At 32.9% G+C, this 25,802-nt stretch overlaps 1 protein-coding gene, 1 long non-coding RNA gene and 1 other non-coding gene across 3 annotated transcripts; 2 read left to right on the forward strand and 1 right to left on the reverse strand.

Annotated features, from left to right (window-relative positions):
* Positions 1-286: 286 nt before the first annotated feature.
* LOC114180612 (uncharacterized) lies at positions 287-2,690 on the forward strand. The gene is made up of 3 exons (XM_028066919.1): positions 287-800; positions 1,880-2,035; positions 2,113-2,690. The coding sequence occupies exons 1-3, from the start codon at positions 287-289 to the stop codon at positions 2,688-2,690; spliced, it is 1,248 nt and encodes a 415-aa protein (XP_027922720.1).
* A 9,936-nt stretch (positions 2,691-12,626) lies between these two features.
* LOC146887010 (uncharacterized) lies at positions 12,627-15,356 on the forward strand. Its single transcript, XR_014994480.1, has 2 exons — positions 12,627-14,299; positions 14,436-15,356. It is a non-coding gene; the product is annotated as an uncharacterized LOC146887010 (long non-coding RNA).
* An 8,430-nt stretch (positions 15,357-23,786) lies between these two features.
* On the reverse strand, positions 23,787-23,870 carry TRNAL-CAA (transfer RNA leucine (anticodon CAA)). Its single transcript has one exon. It is a non-coding gene; the product is annotated as a tRNA-Leu (tRNA).
* Between the last annotated feature and the right edge of the window lie 1,932 nt (positions 23,871-25,802).

A 25,802-nucleotide genomic window follows, 5' to 3' on the forward strand; every position in this document is an offset into this window, starting at 1 on the left:
TAATCGTAGCACTTCCATCAAGTACTTATTCAAATATATCAACAAGGGTTACGATAGAATAACGGCTGGTATAGTTCTAGAGCAAAATGAATTATTTTTGAACAAAGAACCAATAGATGAAATCAAGCAATATCTTGATTTTAGATATGTATCTCTTTGTGAAGCATGTTGGATAATATTTTCGTTTCCAATTCATGGACGAAATCCAACAGTAGAAAGATTGTTTTTCCATCTTCCCAGAGAACAGGTAGTATACTTTAAAGATGATGACGTGATTGATGATATCATGGGAAAAACAACAGTTTCGGAATCAATGTTTATAGGTTGGATGGAATGTAATAAGAAATACACAGAAGCCAGAGAATTAACATATGCTGAGTTTGTTTCTAAGTTTGTATATGTCAAGAAAGATAGATGTTGGAAACCAAGGAAAATGAGGAATACTATTGGAAGACTGATTTGGGTTCCTCCAAGTATTAATGAAGTATTTTATCTTAGAAGAATGCTAACCCATGTAAGAGGACCAACATCCTACATTGATATCAGTACAGTTAAGAATGTAATATATTCTACATTTAGAAAAGCTTGCTTAGCTTTGGGAATATTAGCTGATGATACAAAATATGTTGAAGCTATAAAAGAAGCAAAGGATTGGGGTTCCAGACATTATCTAAGAAAATTATTTGTCACTGTCATGTTGTCAAATAGTGTTAATCGACCAGAAGAGCTATGGAACAAGACATGGGAGTGGTTAGCAGATGGAATTCTCTACCGAGAGAGAAATATAGGAGGAATTCCAGGTTAGCTCCAATAAATTGTATTCATAAATATACAATGCAAAATTAAATATCTTAAATGTTTTTGTGTGCAGAACTAAATCTTACTCCAGAAGTACTCCAAAATCTAACCTTGATTGAGATTGAAAAGATCTTGGAATCTAATAGAAGCAGTTTAAAATTCTTCCTAACAATGCCATACTCAAATGGATTCGTTACCCCAAATTGTGGAAATAGATTGGTATATGCAAAACTTGACTATAACACTGGTGACCAACGAGATTTATTCCAATCAAATTTCAAATCCATGACAAGTTAAGTATTATTATCGTTTTTTGTACTTGACTATTAAATCGAATTACATTATGCAATCAGTTTGAATAACCATTAAATTACAGGTGAACAAAAAAGTATTTTTGAAAATATCAAGCAAGCAGTTTTTAATAAACAAGGAGGTGTATTCTTTTTGTATGGGTATAGTGGAAATAGCAAAACGTTCATGTGAAAAACACTGTCAATAGTAATGTGTTCCGAAGGTAAAATTGTACTCACAATAGCTTCAAGTGGAATAGCTTCCCTACTATTGCCAGGGGGAAGAACAACACATTCTAAATTCAAGATACCAGTACCAACACTAGAACATTCAATTTGTAACATTTCACAAGGATCTAAAGCGTCAGAGTTGTTAAAGAAAGCAGAATTGATTATTTGGGATGAAGCTCCTATGGCACACAAATTTTGTTTTGAAGCTTTGGATAAAACTCTAAATGACTTAATGAACGGTATTACAAAAGAGGGTTCAATTTTTGGAGAAAAAGTCATAGTATTTGGAAGAGACTTTAGGCAAATATTACCTGTTATACCAGGAGGGTCCAAATAAGATATTGTCAACGCCACAATTAATTCATCTTATATATGGGATCACTGTGAAGTTTTAAAACTGACAAAAAACATGCGTCTGTTACAAGAAGGCCTACAATCAACTACTGCATCAGAGATTCAAGAATTCTCAGACTAGATTGTTCAAATTGGTGACGGTAAGTTACAAGAACCTAATGATGGTTTAGTTGAAATTGAAATACCTCAAGAATTCCTAATTTCAGAGTTCAATGATCCTATAGAAGCAATTGTGTCTGCCATTTACCCAAATTTGATACAAAAGCATACAGACGAGTCTTATCTACAGCGTAGGGCAATATTGGCAAGTAGGATTGAGACAATCAATGAAATCAATCAATACATGTTGTCACTAATTTCAGGTATATCAATTTACACCCTCAAACTGATATGATTATAATTTGGAAATTTAGTGTGACTAATATTATTACTAATACAGGGGAAGAAAAGGAGTATCTTAGCTGTGATTCAGTTGGTGAAACAAAATCTGCTTCAAACGATAACTACAACACTATAACTTCCAAATTCCTAAATTCTCTCTTTACCTCTAGCCTTTCTAACCATAGAATCAAACTGAAGATTGGGGCACCAATAATGCTTTTGAGGAACTTGGATCAAGCAAAAGGTTTGTGCAATAAGAGCAAATCAATAATAACAAGACTTGCAAGCCATGTTATTGGAGCTAAGATGATTACAGGTAATAAAGATGATCAAGACATTTATATTCCACGAATGTCAATGTCCCCTTCACAATCCACATGGCCATTTAAGCTAATTAGAAAACAATTTCCTATCATGCTATCCTATGCAATGACAATAAATAAATCTAAAGGTCAATCACTACGTTTTATTGGATTGTATTTGCCGACACCGATATTTAGTCACGGTCAGCTATACGTTGCAATCTCTCGAGTTCAAAGTAAATCTGGGTTAAGAATCCTAATCCATGATAAGGACAACAAACCTTCGTATACAACAACCAATGTTGTATACAAAGAAATGTTCCAAAATGTATAGTTTGTCTTAAGACAAAACCTTTTGTTACTAATTACTTAACATTTTGTACAAGACTGCCAAATAACTGATTAGAAAAAAGATATATTATTGTATTTTGATTCCATACAAAGAAGTTCGATCTATTATTTAAGTTTACAGGTCATACAAAAATACATTACCAAAGATACAAAAAAATTCTTACTTTTCGAGATAGACAAAACCATTGCAATAAGCTTATCAAGATTTACCCATGATAAAACCTGGAAATCCTAATTGCAAACAACAATGCATGTCTCTTCGCTAGCTTAACTGCAAAAATCAAAATTCTTCAATAAATTCTGAAATAAAACATCTACATGCGTCTAATATGGTTTAGAGAATAATTGATTAATATGAGATTAAAAAGACAATAACCAATTCAACGTTATTGAGGCCAGAAGAACTCACCAAAACAAATATCAAGCTCATTCCATTGTTCCAACTTTTCAATTGTTCCCAAAAGCTTACAACTTCCCGTATATGAACCCGTGACCAATGACTACTTTAGAATCTTTTCAAGTTGACCATTATTTTGTCCTATTGCACAACACATGACAATGCATTTAAACTGAAACCAACAAACGTACCTAGCTTATATTGAACTTTGATAACAACACCACCAAAATTGATTTCTGCACCACTACGATAAAATTGATTATATTCAGTTTTTTTCCAAGTCCAGTTTTTACTCACAATCATACATCTTTTAGTATCTTATGTTTCATGATCCATTGGGAGTACGTCAACTTAGAACCCAATCCAAAATTTCACTAACTACACCACCACAAGTCTTAGCTACAAATATACCATTAACCATGACTATAATATTGGTACACAACTGGATCATCACACTTAATTATTTGATTAACATTAACATTAAAGAATTTTCGTTATTAATCAATTATTGCAGTTAAATATTTTCATGACATTCGTACAACGCTTTGGTTTATTAATCAATTTTTGCGATTAATTCTTTTTTTAATAAAATTTCTTTATAACTTCTACTCTATTAATAAATTTTCTATAACATCCAAAAGTATACGAAAATAGACATTACTTTAATTAGTACATTAAAACCATATGCATAGAAAAGGAATCATTTTAAGTAATAAATTATTATTATACCAGACAATTTATTATTTTAATTGTTACATTCAAGTAATTTAGTACCCACGTTAATATACCAACAAAAATTAAACAATTCTATACCAGATAATTTATTACTTTAATTACTACATTAAAACCACGTTAATATACAAACAAAAATTCAACCATTTTAAGTAATGAAATATTATTACGTATAGTCTCAATCAATATCTAAACATTTTAACAATATTTAAGCTTCAACCTCGACTACTTGGTCAAATATCATCGTTGAACAAAATAACAATTCAAAGTTAAACAGGAGTTCACAAAACAGAAATTGTTTTCCAATTCTAACATGATACCTAACTATAAAGGCATTCCAAAAAAGCCAAAAAGTAAATTAACCACCACCTAAACCTTTACAACATGGATGATATTTTTCTTATCATCGTCTATTACAAATTTTATGCCATCACCAGCAGCTAAGCCATTGTCTTTGCAGAACGTCTTCCATCCACACGTTAGATAGCATTCAAAATTGCTCCTTCCATTCCAACGAATTGAGCAAGGCTAATATATAACAGTTTCATTCGTCAACAAATATCTCTTGCAGCTTTTGTCCAAAAAATGTCCAGCAAAATTGGAATTCAGATACTGCAAACAAAAATTCTTCTGTTAAACACCAATTACATAACAATACAACTATGAGAAATATACAACCACAAACATAAAGTATACCAAACATGAACTTCGAACATCATGATAAGTTAAGTATTTCACCAGTCCATCATCATTAATATGTGACGCATTATCAGGAATAGCACTAAAGCCAGCATTATCAGGAATGCCACTAACAATAGGCTCATTAACAGCCCCATGCTCTATGTCATTTCCACTCACTGAATCCATATAGTAGACCATTTCTACTCCTTCATTTAGCTAAAAAATGTACTACTTTATTACTTCATTTCGGTTAAAAGATAACAAATTAATTTATTTAATTCTATTTATCAAAATTTTGTAAAATTTATTAAAATAAACTTTGTCAAAAAATAATTTTTCAAACCAATTATTTTTCTTGTTTTTTGTACAACTGTTTAGTGTAAAACCTTTTTTTTTTTGCATTAAAAATATAAAGGGCCTAGCACAATCTGTTGGGCCTAATAAAGGGTCTGGCCCATAGGGTGCCCAAAACCCCTAAACCAGCCTTAACCCCCTCATTCTTGCATTTTTCCAGAAACAGTTTTCTTTTCCCTCTTCCTTGGTTGCTTCGTGAGCTTTGCTAGGGTTTTGGATCCCCTTTCGTCTTCAAGTTAGCTCAACCCATTTTTCTGCCCACGTAAGTTGTTTCTCAACTCATACTAGTTCTTCTCTAGTCTTATTTTCGTGTTTCCCCTAAGGCTCATCTCAATGACCTTGTGTCTATTCTGTTATACTATTTTCCAACTCATTAATCTATTCCTAGAGCTATTGTGCTCGATTGTTTGGGTGCCGAGTCCTTGGCTAGCATTTTTTCAACTAAGGGAAGCTAGGGCTTTGCTGTTTTCAAGATTTATATGCCTGTTTGGTTGATTTTACGTACTGGGTGATAGATATATGTTGTTGGTTACGTGAAAATGTGTTGATTGTACTATTATGATGATGTGAATTTATCTCTGAGAGAGAGAGAGAGAGTAGTGAGCTCTACTAAACTCACCCAGGCGAGCAGGTTGGTTGCTCAAAACGAAAGCTCTCGCTTAAGCAAGGAGCTCTCGCCTGAGCGAGAATAGCAACAGCTCATCCCCTCTCTGTTTTGAGGGCTCGTGTAAGATCCGAGGAATTTAAATAATTAAATAAATAATTATTTAATAAATGCGAGTAGTGAAAGTCTTTATGACATTAAATGCTAACTTCCATGATGTGGAAAAGTACTAGCTCAAGTGGTTGAAAGTACTTTATTGTGGTGAGAATATTTGGGTTTGAGTCCTATGTATGCTAATTATGTGTTATTTATTCTTAGTATTATTTTCATGACATAATTTGGGCGTGTTAATAGAGATAAATTTCTAGATTTATAGAAAATATCACGAAAAATGAATTGGTTGAATGCTTGTGCATTGGGCTTTGTATATGTAAGGGTGTGGGTTCAAACCTTGTTTTAAGCAAAATAACTTTCTTTTTTTCCTAAAATCAAATTTTGGCATGAATGTGAAAGGACACCAAAACCCTAGCTGAAAAGAGGCAGCCAAGAAGGGCTGGAAGAACAACTTCTAATGAGCCTTAAATGTTAATAAAATCCATATTAATGCTAATTTGCGTTTTTGAACCATAAATCACCATTAGAGACTTGATTAATTGGCCAAGTAAGTGGGAAGAGAGTGTTGGAAGGTGCATTTCGTGTGGGCTGCCTAAGGGGAGAGTTTTTGAGCATAAACTTGAACCTAAAGAGAGTAAATGAGTGTGCTTGGTTGGAGACAAGGCTTGGAATCAAATTGGAATCACAAAGGGACTCTAGAAGAGCATTAGTGCGGGGAAAAATCCAGGTTAGGGGAGTTCCTATTTAATGTTTTAATTTTACTTGTATGTACTCGTGATGTGCCTGAGGATGTGGGAATGCAATTTTTCCTTTTCATTGGCGTTTTGTTCGGGTTTCTGAAATTTTCCAAAAACTGCTTGGCGGTCACGCGAGACCCGCTAGGCGACACAAGCTCCAGAACCAGTTTCCTAGGTTTTCTTCATGAACCGCCTAGCGACGAAGAATGATCCGCCAAGCGACACGAACTAGGGTGCCAAGTTTTTGGTTGCTTTGGATTTTTTTGTTATCTGTGATGTTGTAATGATGTTTCATAATGTGAATTTTGTTGAGTATAATTGACTGCGGATAATATGTTTATGTTGAGTGTATGAACATTGCGTGAAATTGGGATTGGAATTCGTAAGGAGGAGGAGTAATGAAATAATGTGGTGTTTGAGTATGATTTAAGGTATGCTGCAGGAAAATAATGTTAAAATTGAACATAAACGATCTTTGTTTGTAATTGGACCCTAAATTCATGTTAAAAATGCGTACTGGAATTTGTAATTGGGTGCTTTAGGGTTCACGAGAGGTGCAAGAAATCTGGGCAGAACTAAAAAGGGGTATGTACCGTCGAGTAGCACATGCACTACCGCCAGGCGACCCATCAAGCGCAACAACCATGAGTTATGTGGTTTTTGGTTTTGTTTTGTGTTTTGGGGAGTGGTTATCTGGAAAATTTCATGCATGGTTTCAGTAAATGAATATAAAATGTGAGGAGAAAATCTTACATGAAAGATAAGTAATGATATGTGTGAATAGACAACAAGGGGGATAATATACATGCTAAGTAATGTTTGGTGTTTAACTGTGATTATGATGCATGCTTGTTGGGACATTGTTAGGTATCAATGGTGATGTTGATTTAAGTGGAGTGAGGTCTATTGCATTAGGAAAATGAATGATAATATAATGAATTTCATGAGGTGTAAAAAAAAGAGTATGGCCCAATTTGGAAGCTATAAATTGTATGGCGTGATTTAGATGTGTATTTATGATTTGGGCATAGTATTGCAACCGAATATTGGGTTGGTTCAGCCAGGCGATAGAGGTGTGACAAGGGTACTGGAAAGCGCTTGGCGCCTGACAGTGTGAGTTGCCTGCCAGGCAGTTTGGAACCAAGTTCCGCCTAGTGATGCGAGAGGCGTGCCAAGCGGTTTTGGGTGCAGAGTTGGCTCGTGAGGGAGGCTTCTACACAGCTTTGGATCAGGGCCATGATGCGATGCTTTGACTCGGGGCCCAGTTACGAGTTTAACTTGTATTGGGGTAACACATGGCCACCCTAGGTTGTGGCCTGGTGGTTTAGGAACTCTAGTGGAGTGTGCGAGATAGTGGCTCGTACGACGAGATTTCGGATGATTGCCCTCTTGAGTGCATCTGATTGAGTTTGGTAGTCTGAGGACAACTACGTACTTCGATAGGTTTTAGGGAACTCCACTTGGTGTCGCGGATTTTGGTCGTGGCAATTTATTCCCGCGTGTGGACTATTAGGTGGTGGCCTATAGTCGGAGGGGCAAGTAGACACTCGTGTAGCAAAGATCGATCGGTGTACTCACCAAGGAGTGTAGAATCAAAAGACGTCTAACGTAAGGTTTGGAAGTTGAGGAATTGAGGAATGAGGGAATGCTAACATGGGTTATGGTTATGAAATGCTTAATTTATGTCATGTTGTATTTGTTTTGTTTATAACTCAACTCACCCTATTTGTGTGTGTTTGGTGATGATCATGTAACTCGTTACATGGGAGCAGATGTTGATGCAAGTGAGCGTGAGGATGCTTAGAGACGAAGTGGGGAGTGACCATGGGGATTTTACTAGTTTTCTTCTTGGAAGATTTATGAACTATTTTATATTGGCTTTACAAATACTTTATAGTTGTAATACTTGAACGCCATAGTTTTATTTAGTTGGCGCGTTGAAATGAATGTTTTGAATTTTCTCGGGTTTTGGGGAAAGAATTTGATAATAAATGAGGTTTTTATTATTTTAATTAGTTATTTTATTTTAAACAAGTAATTTCCGGCTAGGACGTTACAACTCGCCTAAGCAACGGCCACTCACCTGAACGAGATGGGCTAGCTTGAGCGAGACCTCGATATGCCCACTATGTGCAATCTCGCCCAGGCGAGAGCTGACAGCTTGAGCGAGGGGTTCTCTTTGCCTGAGCGAGAGTTCTTTAGCCTAAGCGAGATTGACAGCAGTGACTTGTTTCAAATGCTTGGTTTGATTGGCTATTTTAAGTGGTTAAGTATGATGCATGATAAGTAGTTTATAAGACACAATAGAGCTAGAATTGATGAATTTGGCATGATATACGTATGAAATGTTGTTGGATGGTTGATGATATATTGGAATGAGATTGGTGTGCATGATAATTTCATATTTGGTTGGTGAGACATGATTTTTGGTATGGTCGGGATGTAATTCCACGATGGTTTCATGGTGGTGCCTCATTGGTCAGGACGTAATTCCATGAATCCCTAGGTGAGATCTCATGGTGGTGCCTCATTGATTAGGACGTAATTCAACAATGGTTGTGTGGTGTGTTGGAAGGGGGAGCTTTTCACCCATGAATGAAGAACTATTTTGATGATGTCTACTGATCTAGGATAAAACATAGCTTGGTCCAGTTAGGATATGCATTAGGCAAATAGCGTCTCTTTATCAAATGCATTTCAGACCTGTTGTGTAATCCTGCATATGATTAGTTTTTTAACTAATGGATTAGCTGTGAGTGTGGCACAAAGTAAGTGAAAATATACTCACGATAATCGATTAGGTAAATTGCTAGTCAAATTAGTGACAGTAAAAACCTTTGTATAAAAGCTGTTTTTGGAATCTGTTTTAGCGGGGGAGAAATTAGAAAGATCACGCAGTTTTCAACTAAGACAGAGCCATCTGAGAGTCACAAAGTTTCAGAAGATTCTGGAAGATAACTCAAGTGCAGATCCAAGAAGAATTGATGGTTGATTCTACCATGATGGGTCTTGCTTGATTCAAGGAGCATCTTATCAAATCTGCACAGTATAGGTGTATTCGTTTCTTGTTTTGTTTTCTGTATTTCTGATTACAGTTGCTTCAGTGTTTGAAGTGTAGGCCTAGGTGCAATTGTGTGGATGCATTGCTCCTAGGGGGAGTTCTTGATTGGTGAATCAAGTTCTTGGGTTTTGGGGGTTAGAATTGCATAGTTGTGCTTGTAATTCTTGGATCCTTTCTGTTTAGTGGAATCCTCCTAAGTGTGTTGCTTAGGAGAAGACTGAATGTAGATTCGCCTTGAATCGAACCAATATAAATTGTGTGTCTTGATTCCTTCTTCTCTCTCTTAATCTTTCTTGATTGATTTAAACAGTCCATTAACCTAGAATTGTGAAATTGATTAATTGAGCTTTAAAACCTAAAGATCTTTTCAAGATTCATCTTAAACCAGATAAAAGCCTATTAATCAACTCAGATCCCTTTGTGGTTAAGGTGATTAGACAGATCTATCTTAACATGGTGGTGCCTCATTGGTCAGGATGTAATTCCATGAACCTTGTTAGTGAGCGTTCATGGTGGTGCCTCATGGTTAGGACATAATTCCACAAAGTTTGTTGTAGTGCCTCATTATATAATTTAGTAAGGATTCAATTAAGGACTGCATCTTGACACTCTAAAGAGTCAATTAGTCTCACGTAGAGCGTACTGACTCAAATGGTGAGAGTAGCAGGAGGCCCTAGTCTTTGGGAGGATAATGGCCTTAGATGTTTGAAGGCTAACCTTGTGAGTGGTAGGGTGAAACCCATTGGGAATTGGCTCTGTAGAGCAGTAGAGGCCACCACAAGTGCAAGCATTCAGTGAAACCGACTAATTATATGTATCCGGATAAGTCGTGTCTTGAGTCTTAGTGTCTTGTTTGCGAGTCTTCACATGCTTGGTTGATGTATGTATCTTCGGCTATAAAGTTGTAGGCAATGGTATGATAAATCATTTTCTACTCTAGCTTATCCTTTCTACTTGTTTGTATTTTCTGTGTGGTTTTCTCTTTTTGCGATGTGAGCAGATGTGAGAACTCCTCGTAGTCGTCATGGTGATAGAGATTCTGCTGCTTAGCTCGTCTTGGTTCATAATCCCGTTTTTCCGAGTTTTCTTTAGGGTTGTAGCCCATGTATTGCCTTGCTCTTTGGGCATTTATTTTAAGTACTGTTCAACTTTCATCTTGTTTAATCAATGACATTGTGGTGTGTCTTAGACTTTTCACTTCATATCTGGAATTTATTGTAAGGAGTGATATTGATACTCCGTAACTTTATTCCTTATATTATATTGTGTGATGTTTCATTTAATTATATTATTATTGAAATGAGACGCTACATTTAGAAATTTTATAAACTGTGTTACTCGCTACTTTAAATTTGTCAACCTTTAAATTTGTTTCGATTTTTTTTTTACAGAAATTTCTTGAAAAAACTTGTTGTAATTTAGGTATTATAAAAATTTTTCTTGCTGATTTAAATTTTTAGACAATTTCACATAAAAATTTTATATTTGTTGTAAATTTTTTTACAAATTTAAATTAGTAAAAACATATTAAATATATCTTAAAATTTGACCGGAAACTTCTAAATTTTTTATTATTTTCATTTTATTTTTTCCCAGAAATTTCATGTAAAAATTACTGAAAATTTATTTATTATTTAGTTTTATTTCATACAAAATTTTAATTCACAAAACATTTATATTCTTTTAGAAAATTTTCAATAAATTAATATTTGTTGAATAGTTACCATTATTATAATATCTACAATATTTTAATACTACGGGCAAAATACATATTTTTCAATCATAAATATTTTAAACATGTAAAGGATTTTAAAAATATTAATAATTTTAAATATTTATTTAATCAAAATTGATAATTTTTATTTTTATTTTATTTAAATATTTATGTTACAATGACCATAAACTATTGATATTATTAATCATATTATTATGAAATTTATAAAAATATTATATCATATTTTTATGAGATAATTTTATATCATATATAAATAAATAAAAGATGATACGTATACTTCCTACTAAAAAAATATATTTTTTACTAAGTTTCTTTTGAAAATTTTTACTTACAAAATAGTTACAAATTAATAATTAATATAATATTAATTATATTATTTTTCTAAAAAAAAATCTACTATGCACGATCACATACTAGTTAAAAATAAAATGAATTACATAACAAATATTTTCATAGAACACATTTTGATAAGTTGATATTTAAATAATAAAATTTTGCATTTAAGTTCAAAATTTTTTCTTTAATATTTAACAAGTTCATCTCTTGTAAAGTATGTTTTGAACCAAAATATTGTATATATAAAAAACAAAAAAGAAAAAGAAAAGTTTGAATGAATGTGTATTAGTAGATACCAGTCTACTAGATCTTCGAAAATTATATCTCTGGTAGATATATTTATTAACAAGTTATAAGACTTAATGTATGATGTTAATATGTAATTTATCCACATAATGATATAAAAATTAAAAAAAAACTAAATAAAATTAACTAAAAAATAAAAAATGAAAAAATATAAAAATATTAATTTGAGAAAACATATGATTTTTTTTTTGAAAAATAAAAAGATATATATTTTTCCACTACAACAAAATCAATTTTTTCGGACTATTATTTTCTGGCGGTTAAATAAATTGTTAATTTTTTTTGTTAGTTTATTTTAACCGCTACAATTTTTTTCATCTATAACAATATATAAAGGGGATTCTTTTTTTTATGTCCACTTTTCAAAATACCGATTTTACCCTTTAAATATAATAATTTATTAAATTTTTAAAAATTGACCGTTACTTTTACAAACTTTTTATAAAATCAGATGTCTCTCTTCTCTTCTTCTTTAATTATCAATGATTATTTTTTTCTATAACAATATATAAAGGGGATTCTCCTTTTTGTGTTCACTTTTCAAAATACCGATTTTACCCTTTAAATATAATAATTTATTAAATTTTTAAAAACTGACCGTTACTTTTACAAACTTTTTATAAAATCAGATGTCTCTCTTCTTCTCTTCTTCTTTATTTATCAATGATTATTCTTTTATTTGTTCTGATATATTTCACTTTATTTTTAATAAATATAATTTTAATATATATATTAACTTAATAACATTATAATATTATCACCTACTAATATAATATCATTCATATTTAAAAAATACATACACACAGGCGTGATAAGCTAGTATTCTTTTATATTTTTCCTATTTTGTGAGTTATAATTTTCATTTTTCAAGCTTCTTCTCGTAGTCTTCTTTGGTGTTTCTTCTTTCTTTTCGTTCCTCAAATCTTTTTATCGTAACCCTTGTCAATCTGATGTCGACCACCACTATTGACATCAGCGAGATCAATAGCAGAGCACTACTCATCGCTACATGTTTTAATTTGGTATCTCTCGCCGCTCATGGATGTGTTTCCCTGTTTAGTCAGCGAAACTTCTCACTTCATCTTCTTTATCATTCTAGGTTAGAAAAAAAAATATAACTCGTTAATTGATCAGATCTGGTGGTACTAAAGTTACCTTAATTTGAATTTGGTAAAATTTTTGTGGTGAACATCATTTGATGTTGAATTTTCTTGTTAGTAGGGGAAATATATACAATGCGATGAAATTCTTGGTATTGTCAGTGGTCTTCCGAACATTTCTCAAGAGTGCTTCATGTGGAATTGATTCCAATATCCTTTGTTTTATCTCTACCTCTAGAATATTGATTATGTGGTTTAGATATTCTTAAATTGGGTGGCTCCTAGTATAAGAGGTATATGTTGCAAGAGTAGAGAAAAAATGTCCTTGCTTTCTAGTTCTTGAATTCAGTGTTTTTTTCAGGGAGTATTTAGCTTTTCCTATAAATTATTGAGTGAAATCACTATTTTAGGTACAAACTTATTTGTAATGTTGGGTGAAGCTTTATCTATCATATAACTTTATATGTGATCAAGGCCAAAGTAAATTTTGTTAATAAGTTGCTTCATATGTTTATAGATCGATTAAGTGTTGTAAATAAAAATGTTTTATAACGTTGGTGTTATTCCTTTTGTTTCACTAATCTCAACAAAGACATCCTAGAAGGTTCAACAAGATTTCATTTGTGAACTTTCGTTTTACTATTTCTCAAGGTAGGAAAGCCTATAATTCTAATTGATGGCTGATTTTATAGAATCCTTCTTGACTAATCTATTTGTTGTAGGTGCAAATTGAAGTTTTGTATGACCTGAGTGAATAAAAGGAGAACTATGTCATTGGTTATATCTACAAAATTAGATTTAGAAGGACTAAAATTAGGAAGAATGATATTGATATTTGAGATTAAAGTCTAAGGTTTAAGTGGGTAATATCGAAGAATACTACATAAGTTTGTCAGTTTTGTGAGATAATATTTTATTTTTAATTATGTCCATATGATGAATAATCAGGATCTTTGTTATAGATGTTTTAACAGGATTTTACATTTTAATGAAGCAGTAGTTTAGCATGTCAAATATTCTTTTATTGAAAATTTTCTTGGTAAAGCCTCATTATTTCTATTTTTCTGAATGCAGTCGTTCTGGGAAGTTTGTTGAAATTCAATTTGATTCAAATAGTATAACATCAATTAGAACTTTTATTAATCACTAATGATTTTGTTTTTCTCTGTTTATCAGGTTGGTAATGTTGTTACTAAAAATTATCATGATTATGTTGGCACTTTTGAATATTGGTTGACCCATGGTTTGGTCTCAAATTGCACGTTCAAAATGCTAAAAATTGCCTACAATTTTGGGTCCACTCAGCATCCATGACTGCAATGCATGCAAGCTATAAGAGTTGCAACTATGGAGCAGAGAAACATTGATCCATAGTTTTTATACTCAACCTTGTAACAACACAGCATCACTCAGTCGCGGCTTGAAGGGTCGCTATGTATCCTATTGTTGTCACTTATTCTATTTACCTTTCACTGAAATATAGTTGTCACTTCATAATTATCATGTAAAACTTTTCATAGTGAAATATAAGAAACCGAAAATACATACCTTAACAATTTGTGGGATGACAGATTCTGCGACTCCAGAGATCCTTTTGGGAAAAGGCCATGGTTTCCCTTCCAAATGGTAAAAATAAAACCTTGTCCAAACACATAACAAACTAGTTTTGAACATGTGTTGTTATGAAGGTACTTTCACATGTAATTGCCTTTTTTACATTTGTGGTTCACGATCTTTGAAGATGTTGAAAAGTAATTATCTGATTTTTTAACATGTACTTGAGCAAAATGAATTTTAAAGGCTAACCACATAATCTTTTGTTTGTTTCCTTGAATGCCATCATGCTTTTAGACATCGTGGTTGGAATCTTTGGAGTTATATTCTAATATTGTTTTCTTAACAGTCATAAGTACAATGTCACAACAACCATTATAATCATCATAGTATAATATGCCTTTCTCAATGTATGCTTGTTGGTATGTCACATAATGAAATACATGCTTGGAACCTCAAACTTGAGCACGATCTTGATTCCTATTACTAAATACTTTTCTTATTATTCTTGGGATTGAGTGTATTTTGAATGATCTTGAATGTAGATCATCTTATGGTTGTGTATTGGGCTCGTTTGATGATTCTTAATTAATTGATTGTTACAAAAGGTCAACAACATTTCATGAAAAAAAATAGGGATAATGATAAGGATGATTATCAAAATTGGGACTATGATGTTGCGGCAATAGCAAATAACTTAAGTCAAGTCTTACATTATGGAATTTACAATAATGATGACATTGAAGAAGTACAATGCATGGAAGAAAAAAATATGTGCAATTTTTGTGAGATTATTAAGAATCACTTTCTGATATGGTGTTGCTTTATGCTCACAAAGCCGTTAGAATTGTTTTCTTCATAATGGCCAAAAAGTAATGAAAAGCCTACAAACATTATTTCTATAGTGTATTATATATATATATATATATATATATATATATATATATATATATATATATATATATATATATATATATATATATATATATATATATATATATATACCAAGAAGACAAATAGAGAATGGAATGGTTGAGTTTGGGTTCAAAAGAACTTTCTAATATCTGAACTTTTATGTCAGGTATAATAAAGGCAGTCTACAACTTTTTGAGAAGGTGACTTTTTTGCAATATATAGGAATTATCCTAGTATTTTTTAGAGATTTATTTTTATAGGAATTGTTACTTATCTATAGTTAATAGTTTGTTCTCAAAGTACTTGACAATTCTTGTCCTAACCACACCTAAGTATACGGCCTCAAGCATATCATCTGGCGGCATACTCTATGCAAGATACCCTCCTCTGGGTATACGGCCTTCAGCAAATCTCATGGTCGCACACCCTATGCAAGATACCCTCCTCTGTAGTATACGACCTTCAGCAAACCTCATGGCCGCACACCCTATGCAAGATACCCTCCTCTAGAGTATACGACCTTCAACAAACCTCATGGTTGTATACCCTACACTGGATACCCCCTCTGAAGTACACAGCCCACAACAACAACCTTCTGGCCGCATATTCTATACTAAGATACCCCCTTGAGGTATACGGCCCTCAACAGCCCCTTAGGCCGCCTACTTCGCACTAGGTACCCCTCCCCAAACAATCCAAGTCCAGATGCAACCGTCCCAACGAACAAGATAGAAGTATCCACCCAAAGAGACCCTCATGACCGAGTACCGAGCACCACTAACCCTTGAAGGACCTCCTGGTAATTTCTCTCCTTAACACTAGATCCAGAAATGACCAGAAAGGGAATATTGGGCCAAAAAGCCCATCTCAGGTAGGACCCACAGGTAAAAAGGTATAAATAGCACATTGTTCTATGCATTGATTACGCATTAAATTATTCTCTGAAATCTTGACATCACCAGTGCTGACTTAGGCATCGGAGTGTCTTTTGCAGGTCCTCTACGCTGCCCTCGGATCCCCTTCAAAGCAAGAGAAGATTGACCAGAGATCAGACATCAGAGACCTTCAACTGATTTGTGGATTACAGAGTTCGGCCCCATAAGAACAATTCTCATTAATTTGTTGTCACTATGTTAGGAATAAAAAACTTCAATCTCCAAGACTAATAATGATTATAAATTTATATAAATGGTTTGGATTATGGGATAAAGGGCTTGTGAACTATGATTGAATTGTTGTCCATTTTGTTGTTGCAAATTTGTGAACTATGATTGAACTTTAGAACACAATAGATGTTTCTAAATGAATTATATATATAATCATCTAAAGTCTAATCTTAAGAATTCTGGTTTGGATGCTTATATGATCAAGGGAGAGAAATGCGATGACAGGGTAGAGATATGTCTACTAATTTCAGGTTATATTTGCATGAAGGTGGTCATCAATGATTTCTGGCAGTTTTTAACTGTCAAAATATATCAATGATTTGTAAAAAATATATTTTGTGGCAGTTTTTAACCATCAAAATATGATGAAAAATCATAAGAAAAAAATAAATTTTTAGCGGTTTTTAATCGGTAGTAATTTTCTTTTCTTTTCTGACAGTAATACTAGCGGTTAAATATTTTTTGTGACAAATGATTTTTGACATATGTAATTCTGATGGTTTTTTAAACTGTCACAAATTTTCACTTTTTTTGTAGTGTCTCCTGGTTTTCCAGGTTTAATATTTCTATGGCAAGTGAAATAGCCAGTGAATTTAAGTCTTTACTCCATGAATTCTGCTTTGTTATTTAGATTTTATTTGGATTGGATTTTACATGTGGTTATAAATTGTCTAAAATATATATAAAATCTGCTAAAAAAAGCATGTGGCCCATTCTATGTAATCAAAACCTGCAGTTGCTGCTTATGTAAAAGCAATCCGTGTTCAAGGCAGCCAGCATAATGGCCCCTTTTTATTAGTATATGTTTTATATACTCTTTTCACACTGTAGAACATTAATGTAAGTCTTAAATACATTAGTTGCAAAAAATGAAAAGAACTTAGTTTCATTACTATGTTTGATAACAAAGAAGAGAAATATGATGATCGTGTGTTTTCATTCAGATAGACTTGGAGTTTATAAACTATTACACTTGTTAGATTACACACACACACATCCAATGCAAGGTTCGCCTTAATACTTTATTGCATTTCACTGATAAAAGCAACATTTTTTCTTTTGGTTGAAGTTTTAGATGAAAAACAAAGTTATGTAGTTTAGTTGTAACTAATAATATTTGAAGGATTAGCTAGCACGTTGTGACATAGAGTACAAGTATAATGTGTTTGAAAATCACATAGGATTGCTTGGACTATAGGGATTGCTATAGAAATATTGATCTTTCTTAGTTTCTGGGAAGGTATCTTAGTTTTAGATAACTGGATTAGCTCAAAGGTGTCTAGGCATGATGTCATTAAGAAGTATTGATCTTTTGCTAGCAAGTTGGATTATAGTTGCCTGGTAATTACTAGTAAATTTATCTATCTAACTTCTTCACCAAAATATACTCCCGACGCACATCTTTCTTTCTTTCCTTTCAAACCTAATAACAACAGAACAAAAAAAAACCTAGAACTCACTAATTTACATAATTAATTCAATTTTATAGAACTCATTGTGAGATTGGTGTTTATAGCGAGAAACCATGCAAGCTACCAATGCCAAGAAGCCATGCAAAATTGCAAGTAAAGCAACAAAACCAAATCCAAGCCCTTCTAAGGATCCTCAAAGTGTTGCTGCCAAGGTTTGCTTAATGGCTTCAAACATAAGGTATATTATGTTGCATATGCACACCAAGTTTTGATTGCAAAGTAGGAAAACTTAAAATAACTAGGATTATTATTTAATTCCATTGATGAGCTTTGTAAGTTGATTTGGTCACCATGTTGGAGAAAGCAATTAGTTATGGCAAGGTTCTTTAGTTGCAAGTAATTAACATTTCTGCCTTGACAAGATTAAATGATTTGTATGTATGCAATTCTTTATTTAATTTATGTTTTGATTATAGAAGGTGAGTATGACCTAAAAGGTGATAAAAGCTCATCTTTCCCACCACTAAATAACTTAAAACCCATGAAAACATTGTAAGTTCAGTGACATATATGCTTTTTTTCTCTTAGAAGTTTTTTCAAAAATGAACTATAGTTTATCAAATTGCTCACTTACTCCTTCACTTTGGTGATATACTCACGATCTTTAGGTATGATAAACCTATTAATGAGGTCCACTAGTTTCATGAATCACACACTATCAATTGATTTAGTAAAAGATAAACCTCGCCCGTAGTCCAACACATGTGATCCACCAACCCCGTACCTCCCCGCACGTGGCATCTCTGAAGCGTGAGCACGGAGCATACGAACCTACCTCGCTCGTATCCCCACGCGAGAGTAACTTGATATGAACCTCCCCGCTCATATCATCACATGTTATCCACCATCCATGAACCTACCCGCTCATGGCACAACATCTCCCAATCCAAGTATAGAATCATCGCTTAAAAGCAGCACACACAAGTCATAGTCTGTTAAATTTCCACCCGGCGTAACCCCAAGCGCCGCTAGGCGAAACAGGTCCAGACCGCCTGGCGGTACCTTCCCACCGCCAGGCACCAGCGCTCTCCCAGACCCACTGTTTTACAAACGACGCCTGGCAGAGCACACCTTGCCGCTAGGCACCACGCGGTGCAGGGACCTTTGACGCTAGTCCTATCGCCTGGCGCACACGCTCGTGCCACCAGACGCTACACCAGTTGCATACATACTGTCTGATTTTCTCACATAGGTCTAAGCACATGGATTTATATCACTACACAACACCAATATACTCATGTTCTCTTATCCTTCAACTACGAATTGGTATATTATTGTCACACTACACATGGCCCATTACCTATGATCCACTTCCTAAGTTACTCTAGTCATAACCTGGCCTTTAGCAAACATAATATCACACTCTTTAAAGATTTGATTTAACTTAACACCACTATTGCTCCATCCAACATCTTCACTACATATAAATGGTATTTCTATTCAATGTTACATATTCAAATGTCACCCATCAATGCATTTAAGTCACGAATGATACGTAAAGCCAATAAGTCATGTTCAACAATTATCCAATCACACATATGCAAAGGCTATGCTTCCAAAACTTGAACTATTAAATAAAATTACTCTTCTCCCTTTCTTTCCTTAACATTCCTACCACTACAACTTACCTTAGTCATTCTTTCAACCTATTACCATTCACATACTTAATTACCACAGTATATTGCCCTTCCAATGTTACCAGTAAATTCTAAAACCACTCACTCACCAAGGTTCCTCCACATTTTCACTACCTGAAAACACCAAACTGTACTTGGCCTCGCTATTGTCTGACGGCAAGCAAAGCGCCGCCAGGCGGTCTATCAGTACCCAAATAAACCATGCTTCTTCATACCTATGACAGATTCGACCCATTTTCCAATAATCATCCCACCACTTACTTTCACCAAGATGTGACAATACACATATAATGGACTAACTTTCTGCTCTTAATTTGATTCATAAAAGTTTCCCGATCTTTACTCTCTTGAGTAAACCCAATTCAATTCATGCACGAGTATATCTCAAGCTTTGCCATACCCCAAATTTTAATTGATTTCAGACCAACAAGGTATCCAATAGAAGCTACACACATCAATTCCAGAAACCATATTGACTTCCGTACAAACAACATTAAAACCACCAAAAAGAACGCGAACAGTGTCGCACCGCCTGGTAGAAATTCATCGCCGCTAGGCGGTTCAAACCAAAATAAGAACAACACCCATCTCTAATGTGTCGCCTGGCGGTAGGGATTGAGCTGCCAGACGGTTTTTGGGAAAAACCCAAAAACTTCAATAAAATAGTGCAGAAAATAGATGAGAAACATGCAATTCCAATCATGCAATGCACCGTATATGGTTAATCAAGGCTCATAAACAGAATGTTTTTAGCCCTCTAAGTTACCTCTCTATTGGCTGCTAGGGTTCCTAAACCCTTTCATATTCATGCCAAAGAAAAATTTGGCAAAAAGAGAGTTAATTAGTTCTCAACAAGGTTTGAACCAACAACCTATCAATCACCAAGTCAAGAGTACAACCAATTCACAATTGTGATACTTCCTCCAATTCTAAGGTTATGTTATCACGTCTCGCATTCAATTATATAACATAAAAGTGCATAAATTAAATAACATTTTACAAATGGCATACATAGGACTCGAACCCAAGTCCTTTCACACAATTAAAATACTCTCAACCACTTGAGCTAATACTTTTCCACGTCATAGCAATCCGCATTAAATACCTTAAATGCTTTTATTACCCGCATTTATTAAATAATTATTTAATTAACTATTTAATTTTCTCGGGTCTTACAAATCACACCAGCCTAACAAGAACCCTCTTGCAGACCTGGAAAACTACCAGGCACACATATAAAGCTTGAGAAAGATCAAACCCCAGTGGTACCACATCCTAGCCTACCACAAACCACTTTCTCCAAGCTTCGAACCAAGCCAAAAGCTCCAAGAATTAATTCAAGATCAATGTTCAACTGCTGCAAACTGTATGATCATGAAGGAGAGAGTTTCCACAAGTTTTCATAACAAATTCGTGCTTTAAAATGATCAATAGACCTCTCTTTCGAAAATCATAGCTTTTATGATCAAACTGTTACGAAATTCAACAGGTTGATTTTCAAATCAATCGGTTGATTTCACTTGACCTAAGTGAAACCAGTCGATTAAAAACTAAATCAACAATTTGAATTTGTTGTAGTTTAAGACTAATGTAGGCAACCTTTTAACCTTTTGAAAAACCATTCAACAGACTAAAAGAGACATTTTAATCTGTTGAAAAACCATTCAACATATTAAAAGACACACCTAAGACCAAATACATCTAATTAATGCTACAAGGTCTACAATATGAATTACAAACTTCAAATACAATTTCTTAATGATGTAACTACATGAAGAGCACACGTTTCAGCCTTGACCAACATGGATATCATCAAATCTCCTTTCATTCATCAATGTAGGCTTCATTTCAATGGTAATGGATTCAAGATAGTTCAAAAGAGCTTCATTCAATCTTCATCAAATCTTCAAGAAGCAAACCACCTTGGCTTCTCACACCAACAATCTCCCCCTGATTTGATGAAGCCAACCTCCATCTTCTTCCATCTATCTTTTTCTATCTTCCATTGCAAAATGCTTCCATTTATGGGATACCATTAAATTGATGAAGTGACACCTTAGCTTGAAACTTGTGAACCTGAAAAACATTTATAGTAGCAATGCAGACAAACTCGTAAGCACACACATATACACATGCTCCCCCTCTCAATAATATGGGTTCAATTTCAGATTTGATTTTAATTCCAATTTTAATGCTTCTATGTTTTTAATTTCATCAATTTTCCATTTTCTAATTTTTCTCCCCCTTTGGATTCATCAAACAGAATAAATGCATAAAGAGAACAAGCATTGCATATCCTTTCATTAATATTTGAACACAATACAACAAGCACAAACTGAAACAGAGAAGAAAAATCATAAAGCTGATATAATCAGCCAACTGAAACGAAAAACAACCAACTGAAACTGATAGAGCTGAAACTGAAAAAGCACAAACACATGGATACAATGCATGATCCTAAACAACCACCACACTCAGTCATCCTGAGGATCATTTCTGGTCTGGAATGAGTTCATCATATCATGGATATCATGAATTTGGCCATCCAATGCATTGAACCTCTCATTGCAATAGTTGTGATGTGCATGTTGGGACACATTGAGCTCATGCAACTGGTTCAACACCATCCTCTCAAAATGGGAGTACACAGGGCCTCTATCCTCTGCAGGGTTGTAGGGAATCAAGTCCATGGGTCCAGTAGTTGGTTCTTCCTCTTGATTTGCACCACTTGGGTCAGCTTCATGATCATGTGCACCACCAACTACAACACCAGCAGTTGTCCATCCAACTAACCTTTCTCTCTTGCATTTTCATTTTAAAGTTTCAAGAACTTGTGTTTTAATCATTTTTTTCATGTTCTTGGATGTTTTCATGACATCTATAGCATTGAGCATGTTTACATAATCATTTGGAACTTATCTTGATCAATCTTGTGCATTTTTACTGGTTTAAAACTCGAATTTGCATTTCTGCATTTTTCTCAGTATTTCAGTCGACTGTTTTCCTGTTTCAATTGGTTGATTATACCAGAACATAATTTGTTTAGTAAAATCAATTGATTAACTCTGTTTTTGATCGATTGAAAGTGTACAGTTCAGTGTTGTTTGCATCCTAACTTGGTGATCTAATTTATTCAATTAAAGGTGGTTTTTAGCTTTCAAAGATAGCCTGAATTTTTAACTAGCCAATTCAACACCCCCTCTTCTTGGCATTTCAACCATTTCAAAACTAACACACACACACACACACACACATATATATATATATATATATATATATATATATATAGATATATATATATATATATATATATATATATATATATATATATATATATATATATATGGCATGAGATTGATGTGTATTAGAATACTATGTCATGATATATTAAATGTGAAGATACCAATAATATTCTAATTTGTTGAAGAGGCCAAATTAGAAATATTGAAATTTAAGTAAGTAATTGACAAAAGTTACATATAGGGTTATTGTCCCCATCTATGAGCACAATACGTATTATTCATGTACCTTTCTCTTCCTCCCCATCAAAAGAGAAGTGAAGAGGATACCTTCAAGTACTTTACAATTAGAAATCAGATACCATCTTATTTGTTATTCCCTATGATGCACGAATACGATACATGTATTGGATACGACACGTATCTGAAATGTCGATGCATTTATTTTGAAAATAATATGATACGGTACGTAATATATGCAACTTGAAAAGTCTACAATTATTCTAAAAAATATGATAAATATATGATTGTTATTGTGTTAATCCAGATTAAAATCATATATATCAAAGTTGTCAATATAAAAAGTTATAAATTATTGTCAATAAAAGTATTATTGTATTGATAAGGATACTTCATTGATATGCATCAGGGTAAAGTATCCTAAAGTATTGATAAGGATACGTGATTGAAATGGAAGTATCGGTGCATCATAGTAATGAAACAATTTACATGCAGACAAATATGTTTTCTCCATTGTGTTTATTTAATCCTTTGCATGCACACCATACTACATGAGAGTCAATGCATGATTGAGAATGAGGTTTCTTCTTCAACTAAGAGAAGAGTTTTAAGTAAATAATATTTTATAAATTAAAAAGAGTATAGAAAAGAAAACAAAATATTACAAGCAACAAAAATTTAATAAACAAATAACAAAATTGTCAGAAGTGGGATTTGAACCCACGCCCTCTTTCAAGGACCAGAACTTGAGTCTGGCGCCTTAGACCACTCGGCCATCCTAACATTGCTAATTACTAGCATGACTTTCCGAAAATACATTTATATTGATTTAGTGAAGCCAATGAGAAAGTACATGTTAATCAAAACAATTTATGAAACGACATTAAAGTCCACTTTGATTTATCCATATCTCTCTCAAAATTCTTGAAATTCTTATAGCTTAAGTAAAACTAGCCTTGGATTTGTTTGCCTCAAAAAATTAGATTAACTATATTGAGATTCAAATATAAAAAAAGGTGAAGGTTTATTATCAAACACTATTATCTTTGAGACCAATGATGGTGCAATCAAAGTGATGCTAATGCTTCAGTTCCTTATACACTCTCTTGGGTTGGTTACATAAGGGAAATGACTCCGTTTGAAGTAGAAGAAAATAGTCATTTAGCGCACCACACAATCTAATATTACAAGTTCCACCACCTTAACATTCATGTTAGGATTACAAGCTATCACGACCTAGCTTGGCAATCCTTTTGATACGTCAAAGGTTTATAAGTCAATGAAGAAAAATATGTTGCTTGGCTACGTTTTTGGATAAGTTTAAGTCACGAGTTTGAGTGTTTTGAGTAGGGTTGGACAATATGTATTGAACTGCACTGAATCATTAAAAACTGCATTGTACTAAAAAACAGTTCGTTTGAACTGCACTGAACTGAAAAATAGTTCAAACAAACTAAACTGAACTATTTTTTTTTCTGACAAACTGAACTGAACTGCAGTACACTATAATATGAACTAAACTATTATAAACATATATGTTTTATGAACTACATTATTCTTGAACTGAACTGCACTATTTTTGAACTTAACTACAATATTTTTGAATCGTTTTTTAACCGAATTGCTTTGATTTTGAACCAAAATGTATTATTTTTCAATCGAATTGGACTAATTTTGAACCAAATGTACTATTTTTGAATTGAATTGTAATATTTTTGAATCAAATTGTACTAATTTTGAACCGAATTTTACTAATTTTAAACTAAATTGCACTATTTTTTGAACCGAATTGCACTGATTTTGAACCGAATTACATTGATTTTAAACCAAACTGCTTAAGAAAATTACAAAATCCTAAACAACATGAGCAAGATTTAGATTTAAAAAATCATATTGAAGACAAACAAGGTCATTCATTTCTCAACGAAACCAACATCATATATATCATACTTCAATACACCAAAATCAACATATTAATACCTGTTAATACAAAGGTTTATATCTTAATACATATGTTTATGTAACTAAAATTAATTATTAATTAAAATATAGTAAAATATATTAACTTATATAATTTTATATATTTTTATTTTATGTAACTAAAGTTAAATTAGAAACTAAATATAGAAATATGACTTAAATTTATTTTTACATTTTGTTTTCTTAAAACTATAATAATATTTTCAATTTTGTTTCTAAATATAACATATTTAAATATTTATAAGTATATTATTAATTTTATATAAATTAAAATTTATTTTATTATACCTATAAATAACTTTAAATTCTCATTAATCATTATAATTCTTTTATATGGAGCCTTTTTAAAAAATAGTACTATATTACTTATTTATTATCACATGTAAAAGAATATTATTATTTCCAAATACCAATTTCTTAAAGAAATGTATCATTCTTTTGAAATATTAAAATTAAAATTTGATTATATTAAACTAAGAAAACGAAAAATTTATTTAAAATTCTGGTCTACTAAACCAGTGAAATCAATGTTGTAGCTTCATCTTATTTCACCTCGACAAATCTCACACCATCCCATTCTCTGTCCTTTAATGCCCTTGAGAAACCTCTATTGCTAACTAAGGGAAAATAAACTTAATCATGAATAGTACAATAGTTAACTATTAGTGCAAATGGTTAACCATTTCAAATACAGTTTTTTCAAAACTTTAACTAATCAATAGTACAGTTCAGATT

The sequence above is a fragment of the Vigna unguiculata genome, chromosome 4, assembly GCF_037176805.1.
Source record: "Vigna unguiculata cultivar grain cowpea cultivar isolate G323 ecotype 2 chromosome 4, ASM3717680v1, whole genome shotgun sequence".
Taxonomy (NCBI): Eukaryota; Viridiplantae; Streptophyta; class Magnoliopsida; order Fabales; family Fabaceae; genus Vigna; species Vigna unguiculata.